We start from the raw sequence: 15,038 nt of genomic DNA, 5'->3' as shown, positions 1-15,038 counted from the left end.
GTTGCTCAGGGCAACAACTCATATAACGCCTTCACGTCTCTTTAATTCGGCCCGATTCGTTCAGTGAGCAGCTGTGTAGCTACTTATGTTTTATGCCAACTACTGATGGACAGCGGAGAGAGGCCCCATCTTCATTCTCCTCACGCCAGTCCGGTCGGTCCAGCGTCCGTCTTAAACATGACTATGAAGGAAATAAACCAGGTTCGCCCTACAATATTATTGACCGTTACATTATAATTAAGCTACCAGTGACTATCAACGAGAACGCTGTTTTCATTTAAGGTCATCTCTGAGCTAAAAAAGGAAAACTTCAATCTGAAACTTCGTGTATTCTTCTGCGAGGACAGCCTCCAGCGGCAGAGTGGCGGACCTGCTGGGGAGGCCGACGTCCGCCGCACGGTACGTAGTTAACATACATACATACATAAAGAGACACTGCCTCGCGCTGGTACGGCCACTGGGCCGCCAAATTGAGGAGGCCGAGACTGGCCTAACGATTGTAAGTGAACTGCGGTACTTCTGGATATATAAAGCACTATACCGTATGCTACAACATTTCTCAGCCGAATTCCATTAGTCGTTTTAACATATGTATGTATTATTTTTTCTTATTCTAACCCTTGAATAAAAACAACCCATTGTAATCTGTTGATAAATGTAAACGTTACACTTTATAATGCTTTTTATCCAGCGGCGTCGTTGAAGAACAAGTTTATGGTCTTTTGTTGCTAACCCCATTGTCCGTTGAAAACATCCTAAACATTTTCGAACATTGTTGTTGTTTTGTATGCGGCGCAATTTAAACAATGCCCAAAAAATGATCTTAGAAGAATCAGGGATCAACTGAACTAGGAACAACATTATTATAATACAGTGTTGTAGTAGAAAAAATAGGCCTAGTAACCACAACCCTTTCCTGCAATTTCAGAATATTGACCTGCAGGTGGAGGTAGAGATGCTGAGAGAGCACGTTAAGAAGCTACAGAAGTCCTTGTCTGAATCGCAGTAAGTGTAAAGGGCATTCAGTTTAGAGGCTTCAAACGGAAATGTCCCTAATTCACAGGCAAAATGTGCCTTTTACCACTGCTATACAGAGAACAAACGCGATGTCAGACACCTGAATCCAACGTGCAAATTTCAAAACTGGAGAAGGTAATTTAATTGTGTATGCTTGTAGCCTATCACTATGCTTAGCCTTGCCCACTTCAGCTCATCAGTTTTGGGATTCCCACTGACCTGAACAGAATCAACAAACTGTTATTTATTTATTTTTCATTAAAAAAATACAGGATTTACTGGTAGGGTACAAGAAAGAGCCGGAAGAAAATTACGCATTGGTTGAGCTCAGAATGAAGGACCTGGAGACCGGCAATCTGAACCTGGAAGCTCAATTGCAAGAAAAATCTCAAGTTATACTGGTAAAATACTTATTTATTTCTTGGCCTCTTGGGGGCTAGGGTCAAATATAAGGCCTGATAAGCCCTTTGAGACTACCTGTGATTAAAGACTATACAAACAAAAAAATGTTAATTAAAAAATGTAATCAAAATTTGAATAGGCCTACACTAGCTCATTTTTCTCAAAAATAATTATTTGAAACTGTGCAAGGCAAAGACATGCATAAAGACACTACCGAAATGCCTGTGGACAAAAGATAGAGCTCAAAGCTACCAAATGACCAGTCACCAACGCAAGATACATGATTTGTGATGTAATGTTTGTAAGAGCGTATCTCAGACATTTTCACATCTTCTCTTGTTTTCCCAGGCCTTGGAGAAGGAGCTGGAAAACGAGAAACTAAAATGCGGCGCTAGACTCAATGAAGTTCAAGCTGAGTTGGCTGAGTGTTTGTCCGAAAAAGATTTTTTACTGTCCGAGAAAGAGGTCGTAGCGGAGGCGCATGAAGACACCATCAAGTCCCTGACATGCAGGCTAAAGCAACACGTACGAACGTTTACAACAATGATCTTTAATACGTTTTTACCACATTTACTTTTCGTCACTTGACTGATTGGACTGTTGATAATTTTTCTCTTTGACAGAAATGTGTGTGTATTGAAAAAACTGGCGGTGTGCAACAAGAGCAGCTGAAAGACATTGATGAGCTCCTGGATGTAAGTGAATTAATCAAAGTATCTCTTGAAAAGTGTTATGTCGGAAAAAAGTTTAGTAAAAAAAAAGTCAATATTGATTTATAGAAAATGTATTTGTGTGTTTCAGACAAAATGCGCTAAATCGCCACATGCGAAACAAAAGAGGAATAGTCATTTTGATGTACCCGGAACGTCGGTTCACCAGATCGGGATCCAGATTCAGCCCTCCTCTTCAGCGTTCCAGGAGACCATCGATGTAGGCTGGGTGATTATGTTGTATGGGAATCCTACCCATGTTGTTCAATAATGCAATAGGTTGAAAATAAAGACAGGAGACATTTTATTCATTTTGAGTGTCGATAGATTATTCAATTTTTAAGATGTTTAGCCATCATGCATACAATGCTGCATGTGCAAAGTACAATTAATAATCAATATTTCGGAAGGTCTGTCTTTTAATGTTCTATTTTGTTGATTCTAGCTACTCTCAAACTGACAACTGTTGAATGACATAAGCCAAAGCGGATCTTGAGAACTTAAATGATTGCACTTAGTAGATCATCTCAAATATCTCTGTCACCGAAGTCTAAATGTTCCAAGTGTGTTTCATTTTTTAAAAGATTTAGATAACCCACTGACAATTTTGGTTTCAGAGAAAGGAAGATGGGGAAGGACAAGTGACAAGCAGCGGTCTGAGGTCTGAAGCTGAAATCGCAGGAAATCAAGTTGAAGAACAGAACATGAGACCTCAGGAAAGAAGGCAGTCTGAGGTAAAGAAGGTCAAGGCATTGGAGACGAGGGTGAAAGAGATGCAACACCAGGTTGAGGAAAGCAATAACAAATTAGAAGTGCTTGAAGAAATGCTGCAAGATCTAAATGCCACTGTTTCTTACCAACCGACTCAACGACTGGATCAGATATTCTCAGATTCTAAAGCAACAGAGAGACAAGCCTCAGGGTCGTTCGACGAAGGCTATGGATCAGGCACGGATCAGAACCTCTCGTCTGTTTGTTTGGACACAGTGAAGGATCAAGAAACTAACTATAGGAGATTGAAGATCAGGTTAATGGCTTCTGATCGTCTAAGAAAAGTTTTGGCAGAGAAGGCGTCTGAGGTTGAGACCCTGCAGAATGAACGTGAACATCTTCTGTGTGATGAATCCAAGCTGGCAGACGGTCAGAGACACGCACGCCATGACCTCATATACCTTGACAATGCTCTTGACTCTGCCAGGAGAGAGATTGAAAGGTAGACATACCTACAATCTATTTTAATTTATATAACTATATTGTTCTAGGTTGTTCTTTGGTAGGCTGTAGCTGTAGTCCATATATGTATTACTACAGCCTACTAAAACACATAAATTGAATATTTTTTTATATAACTCCAATGTATTATTTTATAATCAAAACGTAAATTTCGTTTATTTTTGTATTAACTGTATTGTTTTCATTTTCACATCTCTAAGTTTAATGATGCAAATGAAGCTGATGGAGGAATTGGACCGCAAGGAAATGGTTCAGAAGTTTGTGGTGCCGCGGGATTCCAAACTAAGAGTGTTTCCCGTCAATACCTCAAGTGAGTACTGAGTGGTCATTATGTCTGTCTGTCTGTCTGTCTGTCTGTCCGTCTGCCCACATACAAACAGGTTCTGTTCTTCGTCTGTTCTCACATTTGCTCCCTCCTCAGCAGATGGTCATGTATGGTCTAATGTGTTGAGTTCTGTGTTTGGACTGCATTATAAAGTCTTGCTCATGATCCTGCACGTCCCTCTATAGATCATAACTTGTTTGCAAGTTGAAACCATTGGAGGTGGCTTAGCCTTATGTAGGACATTTAGTCACATTTGCAATGGTTTATCATGATTCATGTAGGCTACTGGCTAGGGGAAAGGGGGACATCCAGGTCATTGATGATTTGATTGGGCAGTATGTTATACATCCGTGGGTTATATATGTATGTTTAGATATATATGTATATATCTATTGGTCTTTCAACTCCTTTCAGACTTTTCATTCAAACTATCAGTCTAACCGTTTGGATGAAGCCTAGATAAAAGTGGTTAGCTTACTCGTAGATAATATCAATGACCAGACATTTTCAGGGGGACAGAAATTGATATCACTTTTTGACGCAGGAACAGACTGTGGTAGTAGGACTCAGAAGGAATCCCTATCTTCTCAACTCTCCGGTGGAATGAAAAAGAAGATGAAGCAACAACCCGTTCATCAGAAGAGGAAGATGAAAATGCAAGACACCAGAACCGAACCTCTTGACAGTGTCAGTCGTCGTCCCAGAGCTATAAACATTAATAACTTGGAGCATGAAGAGGATAGCTCGTCACTCAGGAATCCCTCCGAGCTGAGTATGTCGGCTGGAAACCCTCTTGTTTGTATACATGTCAGGCATTCATGTGTGATCGCCTGAAATGTAAATGTTTATTTCTTGTGCATTAAACTCTGTGACCTTAACTGTAATTTGATAAAGCTTATGTATTCATATGTTTTCCTGTGCACCTATTTGTTTTTTTATTTATTTTGTTCATATTCGGTATGTCAAAATAACAGTATACAATAAACATACAAATACAACAGTTATATTTAGGGTTAAGCTTAGAAAAAAACAAACACATTTGTCCATATTTGTAACCACAGACACAGAGACCCTGAGGTTGAGAAGTAACAGCCTTCAACGCAGCAACCTCAACACAAACCAGTACCACCACCCTTCACATGGTTCCTCACGATGGTCCACCAACCCTTCCAGGAGCCCCAGTCTCACGCAAGAGGATATCGGCCTTCAGCGAATCGTAGCAGAGGTCAAAGGGTTGACCTACGGGATTTCACGGGTTCTACGCGAAGCCCACGATGGAGGAAGTCCCGGTAACTCACGGTCAAGTGTGAGTGCTCAAATCATTTTTCATTCTCGAATGGGTTGCTTACTCTTGCTGGCATTTCCTGCCAACAAACGCTAATATGTTGTGTCAGTATATCTGTTTAAAAAAGGGCACTATTAACTGTTAACATTATGTTCTTGTCTATGATATACAATATATATATATATTTTATTTTTTTTAATGGTTATTTTGGAATGTGTCAGGAATGTAGATTATATTTTGGCCTGATGTATGTTGATTTGCCCACCTATGTTTGCAGGATCCTTACTCTGAGAACGTGAAGCTGAACAAAATAATCAAGACCTTAAAAATGGAGAAGTCAAGCAACAAGACGATCGTTTTTGAGGCTGTCAAACGACTTCAGAGGGTCAACCAACGAAAACTGGAAGGGCTTTGTGATTAGTTAATAAAATAAAGTTAGAATAAACGTAAGCAACCACGCTGACTATTGTTGCTTCGCGCTTCCCGTAGCCAGCTGTTGTGCTACTGCTAGGCTGACTGCTGCTAGCTAGCTGTACAATCTAACTATTTAGCAATAACAACACACAAGATCACCGGGAAAATGGAGGTCAATCAAGCAAAACAGGAGCATCTACTTGCATTAAAAGGTGGTTTATCTCAGGATCCCACATACATACTTCTTGCTACTGCTATGCTATGTTGTTAGCTGCTATATGTACAAGCTAAAGACACTTCTTTCCGACCACAGACATCTGCCGTTGTTTAGTTATGTTGACTTATTCAGAGCTTTAGATGGTTCCGCTGTGATACTCCAAGACCCCGTGCTTTATGATAAGATGCACGCAAATCATACGCGCTGAACAATACATCTAGCATGCTAACACAACCAAAAGCCAAACCAAAATACGGTGGAAGTATGTGCTTCAAGCTGTTCAAATAAATAATATAACACGATTGACGAGCGTAGAATAACTGCACAGTTAACCAGTCTGTATCAACAAACAATGTTAAAGGGATGATCCCGTAGATGACATGTAAATATATCTGTCTGTTAAGTCACTATCCTTCGCAGAATTAAGTAACAATGGGGATTTAGCGTATGGCCCATTGATAAAAGCGCTTGCATTGCAGTAATATGAATGTTATGAAGTTGGCGAAAACGTATTGGACCAATGTGTTTCCCACACGAATCACTCAACCCACACAGAACATGTAAATCCGTTTGAACTCCTTGACCACACATACATACGCACCATGTGTATAGATACATACAACTATCTCGCTCCCTACTTGTCCGCACAGACTAGTTCAGGGCAAATAGCCTTACCATCTGGAAATTCATGTGCCTTCTAATATTTCTACCAGCTAGGAAAGAGACATGTTCCAGAATTCCGGGTAATAAATCACATGAAAGGTTGTTTGAGGGCAAGCCAACCTAATAGAGAAATAACTGTCGTTATAATGACACACAATCCATTTGAATCTAAAAATACATGTTTACTGACTAACATGTTTGTTGTGGTTGTTATTATTATTTATTTTTTACAGTGATGCGGTTGACAAAACCCACTCTCTTCACAAACATGCCAGTGACATGTGAAGATCGAGACCTTCCAGGTAAGTCAAGTTCACGTTGGCTAGAATCCAAGTCACTCATCCATTTTTGATGCAGTATTTGGAACAAGTTAGTTAGCTTTCAGGGTGTGAATGGGTTTATGAATGGTTGTAAGTGCCTTTGGACAAAAGCGTCTGCCTAATTCCCTGAATACACATATAATTTGGTTTGATGAAGCTGATAACTGTTCCTGAAAACGACGTCCCTGCTTTAATATCCCAGAAAAAATCTCATTATTATATTTTTACAAATCTTTGAAATATCCCATATAGATCCGTGATGGTGTCTAATAAATGATTTGGTCATATCAATAATTTATTTTATTTAGCAGTTCTATTCCTAAACGCTTACTGAAGCTATTCATTGGTAAATCAACACCCCACCTCACATCTAAGAGATCTGGAAGGCTGCCAGAGGAAGAAACCCAAGTTTGAGGAGAGTGAACACTGTTTGTGTTTCCGTCTGTCTGACCCCATCCAACCACAGCAATGTGATCAGGGTTGGTTACCAAGCCATAACTCACCCCAGACACTTCTGGGTAAGGAGGAGCACTATTAATAACAGAGGAGGGAGAGAGATAAGGGATAGTCCTCTCACACTGGAAAACAAATAGGATTTTAGTAATGAGGATGTGTGGCTTTCTGTGTTTGCTTGCATATGCAACTGCCATCATGCATAATGGAGGTTTATCAAGAGGATGACCAGTAACCTCAAAAGAAGAAAATCATGTCAACAAATTTGTTTAGTAATCTTTGCTAGGGCCGGTAATTTACCTTGCAACAGATCAGGTGTTGTTTGTGCATGGGCGCTACATGAATCACAGCTGCAGCACTTCCATGCATGTCTGAGGGCAAGCTGGTGCACTGCCACCCTATCATCTGACTGCTGCATGTCTTCAAACGCAATCCCCTACCCTAGAGATTCTCAAACCAGGCGTCAGTGCTCAGCACCTTGCCATGGAGCAGTGGCTGCCAAGGCACACTCCAGCACATAGATATATCTGATTGTTGGCTGTTTCAACCAGCACTTCACCTTGGGTGGTTATGTGCCGGAAATACTCCTTGATCCATCAGACCATAGAATTTGCAGTCAACCAATCACATTGACAGCACTCTTTTTTTCAAATCAAAACTAACTGCACCAATCGTTGATTGAAAGCTGACTCCCACTTTATTTGGACATTTCTGTTATTTTGGCAGCTAAAGTTCTGCACATATTGTTTCTTATTTATGTAGGTCTCAGTGGGCCCCAGGGGCTGGGAGTCCAGCTCTAAGGGGCCCTGGCCTACATACATTTGAGGAAGGCTTGCAATATTGGCTTCATTGGCTACTAGGAACGTGATGTAGCTATATACAGTTGATACTGACATCGTGTTGAAAGTCGGTTACAGTTTCATAGGCCTAGTTACATTTCAGTTGTCGTTTCTGTTTTATGGGTCATCGGTAGAGTTTGGTTGTCTACATAGGATCCTTCTTAACCGCCCGGATGCAGTTGGCATCATCCATAACCAAGGGGCCATTTCCTACCTTGGTTAAAAAGGTAATGTGAGAAGGGAAATGTGTTAGCCTTAGATCCTCCATCTGAATTCAGTGTGAGCTGCATTGGATAGTAAGTCAATAGTTCATCATTTAATTGTCCGTAATGACTTTAGAGTTAATTTAAATAATAGCTTTTTTTTACTTTTAATTCCCTGTTCCCCTAAAGGTTGAGCTGTAGTAACGTGAGATGACAAACTGTGATGAATGGGTTCTGATTTAGACCTGAGCATTCCCTAGAGCACCCTACTGTGCTTACAACGAGGGTCGCATTCAAAGATTTATTGCAATTCTTTACTTTGGGCAGTCGTCTTCGTCTTGGCTAGTCTAGTCTCCTGCTCTGCAAGAGAGAACCTTTCACGCCATCAGTTTCCGACCCTCCTTGGTTATTTCCGTCTGACCCCCCTCTGGATGGCTACTCATAGGTGGGCTAGAGTCCACCTATTTCACCATGGTGGGACAGACGTGTCGTTGTCGAAGGCGAAAATCCGGTACAGGCAACCAACACATCTAGGGGGACTTCAGATAGTGTTGTGAACATATCCACCTATAAACCATTTCCCTATTCAGTTTCAAAATGTTCTCATGTGTGGAGTATAGATATTTATATTGTTACTGTTTGTTATTGTTCACCATTAACGCACGTAGTTAATGCAGAGATGCCAATGTTTTGGAATGAAATAGTGTTCGCTGTGCTTCTTCTCAATAACAACCATAAAGTTTTCACACGTCATGGTGAGAAGATGATCTGTTTGTGTGCCTTCCCAGGTGATTTATTTAGTCAGCTCATGAGGACGGACCCGTCCACCATCAAAGGGGCTGAGGCGCTGATGCTGGGAGAGATGCTCACGCTACCACAGAACTTTGGGTAATCATTGCTGCCAATAAAGTTCAGCAGACCCTTATTCTGCTGCTTAATCAGCATTCACTGTGTAAACAATCCATATTAGGACTTCCCCCGATTTGAAAATTCACTTTTGTACCGCCTATAACAACATGTTGTTTTCCTGACGTGCTCTGCAGAAACATCTTCCTGGGCGAGACCTTCTCGTGTTACATCAGTGTGCACAATGACAGCACCAAGGTGGTGAAAGACATCCTGGTCAAGGTACTGTACTAGAGGGAGGCCGGCCTCTTCAAAGCACGCAGAGGTGCAGGTGTTGGGGCTCTGCCTTGGCTGTGAGGTAGCTTCTCTCCGTCATCTTGTTGTTCTCCTCCAGGCCGACCTTCAGACCAGCTCCCAGAGACTCAGCCTCTCGGCCTCCAACTCAGCCGTCACAGAACTCAAACCTGAATGCTGTATAGATGACGTCATCCACCACGAAGTCAAAGAGATCGGGACTCATATGTACGTCTACTTATAGCATAGCTTGTGTTGGGCTGCTTATGTTATGAGACTAAACCGAGACCTCTTAAGTCTCTGTTCCCATCTGTCCTGCTGGTGTTTCTAAGTGTCTTTGTCAGATTTATTTATTTTTTAAAAATGTGTGCATGTGTCTGTATTTATCTCCACTGGTGTCTTTGCACTGCCTTAAGGGCCCTGAAAAGCGACCTAAAAACGTTTAGTTTTCTCTCTTCTCCAGCCTGGTGTGTGCGGTCAGCTACACCACCCAGTTCGGGGAGAAGCTCTACTTCAGGAAGTTTTTTAAATTCCAGGTGAACGACAACTTTTATTATTCATTTTCTATTTCATTGTGACAATTCCTCTAAATGTTAGCAAACAAAACTATTTGGACCACGGTCGAAGCGTCAGGAATCTCGCAGGCCCATCACAAAGAGTCTCAAAGCAATTAGCATGCGGGTGATCCTCAACCTTCTTCTCTAAGTCCACCTGCAACCGCAACGCCCTCGACTCCGACAGCATTCATCCAGGGAGTTCGGGGCTTCTCTTGGCTCTCAACAATCCCTATCAGTTCACCGTGCAAACCTCCCTTCTGATCCTGGTTCTCGATGGAGGGTGAAGTCAGGGAGAGAAGCTCCTCATTCAGCTTGCAATCTATCTTCCTCCAGGTCCTCAAGCCGCTGGACGTGAAGACCAAGTTCTACAACGCCGAGGTAAGCCTGTCCTGGCGGATGGCCAAACTCGCCGGCCGAACATCACCTCTTGTCTTGTTAACAGCAATATAATATGAAGCGCTAGCCGCCGACGTCAATAGGGCCGCATGCCCGAGAATAGAATGCCAACACATTGCGTTGCCTGTGTGTGTTGTCGTTCCTGCTAAAGGGCAGCATTGAATGGCACAGAGGTTATGGCAGCGGTATAAATACCCTGCTTCATATCATATTGCGAAGCCCATCGGGTGCAACTCTTTCTCAACGTAGACGTCCTCTGAGACCCTTTGAAAACCTTTTCATCTCCGGAAGGAAGCTGCCAAAACCAAAGTTGAGCCTGGGATGGTTGTTAGGACTTTAGTCAACGATATGTATTGTTTAAAACACACACACACACACACACACACACATGTTTAACTAACTGTAGGAATCCCTTTTAGACATAGTTGTATAGGAGATAAAGAGATTTTTATCGTGTAGATCATGCAATCTTTTCCTTGTTTACGTCATGTTCATTTGGCATTTTTGTTTTATATAGAATGCAAATATGTGTTGTCATTTTCATTGGCATGTAACTTCATTCATTTCTATGTCTTGTTGTTTTTTTTCCATTAGAGTGACCTCAGTTCTGTGGTAATTGATTTCTGTTTTCATCACTTAACATTTGCTTTTTTTCTAATCCTTTTGCTGATACCGCTGTGAGGGTTGGCATTTACCTCTGTGGCCAGTAAGAAGGAGCCAACCGCTCAACAATGGAAATCAATTTATCATTAGAGCCATGAACAAAATGTAATACAAGAGCAATGTAAATAAACATTAGATATATGTATATATATATATAATATGTACATTTAGCTTGATTGAAATATGTAAATATTTAGCTTTTAACTTTATTTGACATTAATCGATTTTTGACCATCCATTGTGATTGATTTTCCATTGTTTTGCTGTTGCTCTTTCTTTGGATGTTTATGCTTCCTGGCTAACTCTTCCCACACAGGGACATGTGTGGCTACGGGCTGATTGTGGAGGCTGGGAGTGAATGTGATAGATCTATCAATAATCTTGGATTGGGTATCAGTGGATGATCTTCCATTTTTAATGAGCGGTTTGAAACAATTTAGAGGGTTTCTTTTTTGTCAATGAATATCAAGATTAATCCAATTCTTATCATTTCAATGAAATAACGATTGCATTTAACCATTCATCAGTTCAATTCAAAACGTGTCGATTTAACACAGAGATTTCAACGTGACACCTTTTGGTGGGAGTGGTTTGGCTTCTGTTTGTCCTTAACACAGAGGTAGCAATGTGCCCGGTCCCTCCTAATTCACACAGTGTGACTGGCAGGCATGAACTAATCTCTGCTTCTCTCGCTCAACAACTCACTGTACTATATGCTAGAGGTTGCACTGCAGTGTGGACCAGCCAGTCTCCCCTGCCCTTGTCTCTGCAGAGGAGAGGATTAGGGGCTGGAGCTCAGAACATTGAACATGTGTAGAATAGATTCTTTTTTTCATTTTCATTGGAGCATTGTCGTCAAACTCGAGTGAGCTGAGATCTAAGATGCGACGCTAGGCTGTATCTGAGGCCATTCAATTGGTTGGGTGTGTAATAATGTAGCATTCACACAGACATGAACCAACAGCTGCATGTCAGACGTCATGTTTGACAGCAGATTGCTGATGTTTGAGTCATCATCTAGACATTAGATAGAATTTGATTATTTCTGATTCAATTATGATGAGATTATTTCTGAGGCATTTGCTTGATTTATAAATTAATAAATATGCCTGAATAAAAAAAAAAACATAAATTAATTTTAGGCATTGACAACGCCTTTGTATGACTTGCTGACAGGTATCATTAGCTGTTGTGCAACCCCTACTGTATACCTTTCTGGTCTGCAATAGACTAACCACACCCTTAAAAGCATACTAAGCACACCTACAGTACATGATATACTTCCTGAACTGCCTTTTAGTTAGGACAATAGTTCACCCCATGTGTAAAACGATTAACTACACTCCAATCCCTCAATTAGCAAGTATTGTACTTCACATTTTCTCACATGCCTCACTTCACATCGCACACTTCAGATATCACACCTCAAGGCTGTGTGTTTCTCAGTGTGGCACGCAGCCGTTATGTATCACTGTTCAAGGCAGTTCATAAAACAAAGCTAGTTGAAGTGAATGACCCCCCTCCTGCCCCCCCCCCCCCGGCCCCAGACAGATGAGGTGTTCCTGGAGGCCCAGATCCAGAACATCACCACCTCGCCCATGTTCATGGAGAAGGTGTCCCTGGAGCCCTCCATCATGTACAACGTGACGGAGCTCAACACCGTGGAGAGCGGGGAAGAAGGGTGACAACTTCATTCTCTCAGCTTCCTGCCTTTCTCTACGTCCATCCATCTGTCTTTCTGTCTGTTAGGGTGTCTAGCTAAATAACCGACAAGGAAGTCTTGAAGTCGTTAGTGTTGGCCTACTTATTCTACTACTGCTGCTGTAGTCGTAAATAATACAAATTGCCAGTGCATGCATACTTATTTTGTCCGTATTATACTTCTATCTTTGTGATTCATGGGGTTAGGCTGCACTGCCCAGTTGTATCGGTTTGGCCTGATACGAAAAGAATGGAAAACGACCGCTGTGCTACTTTGAACTTCTTTTAGATGTGCTCCGTTCAAACCAAACCATTCAATACACTTTTTTTATTGGCGCCACAAATATGATCAGGAATTCTCTGTCCAATAAATATAAAAAGCATGAAGCCCAAAGCACACAGTGTGCTTTGAGCTTCATACTTTGTATATTTATTTAATATTTCTTCCTTTTTTTTGTGGCTGGCTGGTCCTTTCCTGTCTTCCTTTCCCTCGGTGCAGCGAGTCCACGTTCGGCAAGATGTCGTACCTGCAGCCCATGGACACACGTCAGTACCTGTACTGCCTGAAGCCCAAGCCCGAGTACGCCGAGAAGGCGGGCGTCATCAAGGGCGTGACGGTGATCGGCAAGCTGGACATCGTGTGGAAGACCAACCTGGGGGAGCGCGGCCGGCTGCAGACCAGCCAGCTGCAGCGCATGGTACTAGGACCCCTGCTGTTTGCACAGACACTAACCTGGTGCCCCAGGGGGGCTTAACCCACAAAGGAGCCCCTGGGAGCAGGGGGCTTCAAATGAACGTTATTGGAGAGAAACCCCATATCGTTAGCCTCATAGCATATTTGCCTATGTCATATTTTTTACAGATTGTGATATCTAACCTACCTCTTCTCTCCTAATGCGGCTGATTCCCTGTGCCTCATTGGCTATATCCTTACCCAATCAGATTGCTTTTTACATTCCATAATCACTCATCTATTTGACTTGATTCTATGAGGCTAACAATATGTATATTCTTCGCCGTCGTTGTTGTCGTTGAGTTCTTGTCAAATATCTAAAATAAGCACGCAGGGCATGTATAAAACGTATGTACTCCCTGTGAGTTGGTTCAGAGCAAGTTCTAAGTAGTCTTGTCTCTCTCCGTAAGGCTCCGGGCTATGGAGACATCAGGCTGTCTCTGGAGATGATTCCTGACACCGTGAACCTTGAGGAGCCCTTTGACATCATCTGCAAAATCACCAACTGCAGGCGAGTGTCCCTTTTGTGAACTCAAGCATTGGTCCTCTTTGACGAAGATGGCACTATCTTAAAGGGGCCCCGTTTTACCGCTAGGTATGTGGTAGATTATTTAAAAACTTATTTAACAATGCATTCGCTTGTGACATCACAAGTGGGATTTCTTTTAAGTTTTCTTGGTAGGTCAACTCAACAGTCATTACAGTCCGTCGAACACTGAAAAAACGTTGAAAAAGTGTTGGGTTGTCGAACAGCCTGAACCGGGGTCGGCCCACCTTGGCCAGCACTCCAAAAGTCGTGGTCTATGTTGCTTGGGGCAGTGAGCCAGTGAACCAGCGGCTACAACGGTTTTGTGTGTTGTCTGACTGTGCTGTGTGTTACAGTGAGCGGACGATGGACCTGGTGCTGGAGATGTGCAACACGAGGTCGGTCCACTGGTGCGGCGTGTCGGGCCGACAGCTGGGGAAGGTGGGCCCCAGCGCCTTCCTGTCCCTACCGCTGAAGCTCCTGTCCTCCGTCCAGGGCCTGCAGGTAAGGCTGCGTCCGGTCGCTGTTTTCAGAGTTTTGAAGCGGCCAAGAGCTGGAGCCACATTTAATATGGATGGTTTTGGAAGTTCTCCGATGCCTGATTATTGTTTATCTTTTTTATGTTTCTTATTTAGAGTATCTCTGGACTGCGGCTCACTGATACCTTTCTGAAGAGGACTTATGAATATGATGATATAGCGCAAGTCTGTGTGGTTTGTCCATTTATGAATGAGAGCTAGTATTTTGTTTTATTCAATGTTATTCACATATTTAATTTGATTGGACCAAATTTGCATTTCCGTGTCTTGTCTTTGTCTTGGCTTTTTATATATTTGCACATCGAAAGATAACAAGGTTTTGTTGTAAGGTTTCCATGCTTTTCTTGTAATATAAACATAAATCTTTATTATTAATTATTTGAATAAAAACCACTCAAATCTGTTATGTGTCTACAAAGTGTTGGATGAAACTGAAATAGCTTACGTTTCTTGGAGGGCTTACACAGAGGAAGAAAATTATCTTGATCAGAGTAGAAATTGATGATATATTTCCCACAGTCTCATTGAGTTTAGGGGTTAAACCACTGCTCTGCCATTGTCATGCTGTGTGTTAGAAATGCCGATCTTCAGTATGCAGATTCTTAATAAAATGACCAGAAAATCTTGCTTGAGGCCAGAAGTACTTCAGTATAATTTTTTTGAAAAAAAAATGCTATTGAGAAATGTTGCAGTTGAGAATCG

The 15,038-nt window shown here is 41.9% G+C and overlaps 2 protein-coding genes across 6 annotated transcripts; both read left to right on the top strand.

Moving 5' to 3' along the window:
- Positions 1-5,422, top strand: LOC115542167 (CDK5 regulatory subunit-associated protein 2). Of its 4 annotated transcripts, XM_030354323.1 has the most exons (14): positions 2-201; positions 283-399; positions 929-1,005; positions 1,095-1,152; positions 1,290-1,418; positions 1,768-1,944; positions 2,043-2,114; positions 2,221-2,349; positions 2,747-2,863; positions 3,011-3,342; positions 3,563-3,672; positions 4,232-4,459; positions 4,749-4,993; positions 5,250-5,422. In XM_030354323.1, exons 1-14 carry the CDS (start codon positions 106-108, stop codon positions 5,391-5,393), a joined length of 2,031 nt encoding a protein of 676 aa, XP_030210183.1. In that variant the 5' UTR covers positions 2-105; the 3' UTR covers positions 5,394-5,422. The 4 variants fall into 4 exon arrangements, with proteins under 4 accessions (XP_030210182.1, XP_030210183.1, XP_030210181.1 ...); XM_030354322.1 differs by having other exon boundaries at positions 1-201; positions 2,747-3,342; positions 4,238-4,459; XM_030354321.1 differs by having other exon boundaries at positions 3-201; positions 2,747-3,342.
- trappc13 (trafficking protein particle complex subunit 13) lies at positions 5,281-14,963 on the top strand. Of its 2 annotated transcripts, XM_030354325.1 has the most exons (13): positions 5,283-5,598; positions 6,500-6,568; positions 8,870-8,969; positions 9,125-9,209; positions 9,322-9,449; positions 9,685-9,757; positions 10,112-10,156; positions 10,769-10,786; positions 12,385-12,518; positions 13,038-13,236; positions 13,682-13,782; positions 14,154-14,301; positions 14,433-14,963. In XM_030354325.1, the coding sequence occupies exons 1-13, from the start codon at positions 5,553-5,555 to the stop codon at positions 14,535-14,537; spliced, it is 1,251 nt and encodes a 416-aa protein (XP_030210185.1). In that variant the 5' UTR covers positions 5,283-5,552; the 3' UTR covers positions 14,538-14,963. The 2 variants fall into 2 exon arrangements, with proteins under 2 accessions (XP_030210186.1, XP_030210185.1); XM_030354326.1 differs by lacking the exon at positions 10,769-10,786 and having other exon boundaries at positions 5,281-5,598.
- Positions 14,964-15,038: the final 75 nt, after the last annotated feature.

This window comes from Gadus morhua, chromosome 4 (assembly GCF_902167405.1).
Source record: "Gadus morhua chromosome 4, gadMor3.0, whole genome shotgun sequence".
Lineage (NCBI taxonomy): Eukaryota > Metazoa > Chordata > Actinopteri > Gadiformes > Gadidae > Gadus > Gadus morhua.
The sequence above is the reverse complement of the archived record's forward strand: the minus strand, read 5'-3'. Positions and strand labels throughout refer to the sequence as shown.

What these genes read in the sequence shown, in the direction of transcription:
- LOC115542167 (XM_030354321.1), top strand. Translation starts at nt 106, where the DNA reads ATGGACAGCGGAGAGAGGCCCCATCTTCATTCTCCTCACGCCAGTCCG. An exon ending in CTATGAAGGAAATAAACCAG is followed by an intron (nt 202 to 282) that starts GTTCGCCCTACA and finishes TTTTCATTTAAG; the next exon opens with GTCATCTCTGAGCTAAAAAA. An exon ending in GTTTCCCGTCAATACCTCAA is followed by an intron (nt 3,673 to 4,231) that starts GTGAGTACTGAG and finishes TTTTTGACGCAG; the next exon opens with GAACAGACTGTGGTAGTAGG.
- trappc13 (XM_030354325.1), top strand. Translation starts at nt 5,553, where the DNA reads ATGGAGGTCAATCAAGCAAAACAGGAGCATCTACTTGCATTAAAAG. An exon ending in TGAAAGACATCCTGGTCAAG is followed by an intron (nt 9,210 to 9,321) that starts GTACTGTACTAG and finishes GTTCTCCTCCAG; the next exon opens with GCCGACCTTCAGACCAGCTC. An exon ending in GTGGAGAGCGGGGAAGAAGG is followed by an intron (nt 12,519 to 13,037) that starts GTGACAACTTCA and finishes CCCTCGGTGCAG; the next exon opens with CGAGTCCACGTTCGGCAAGA.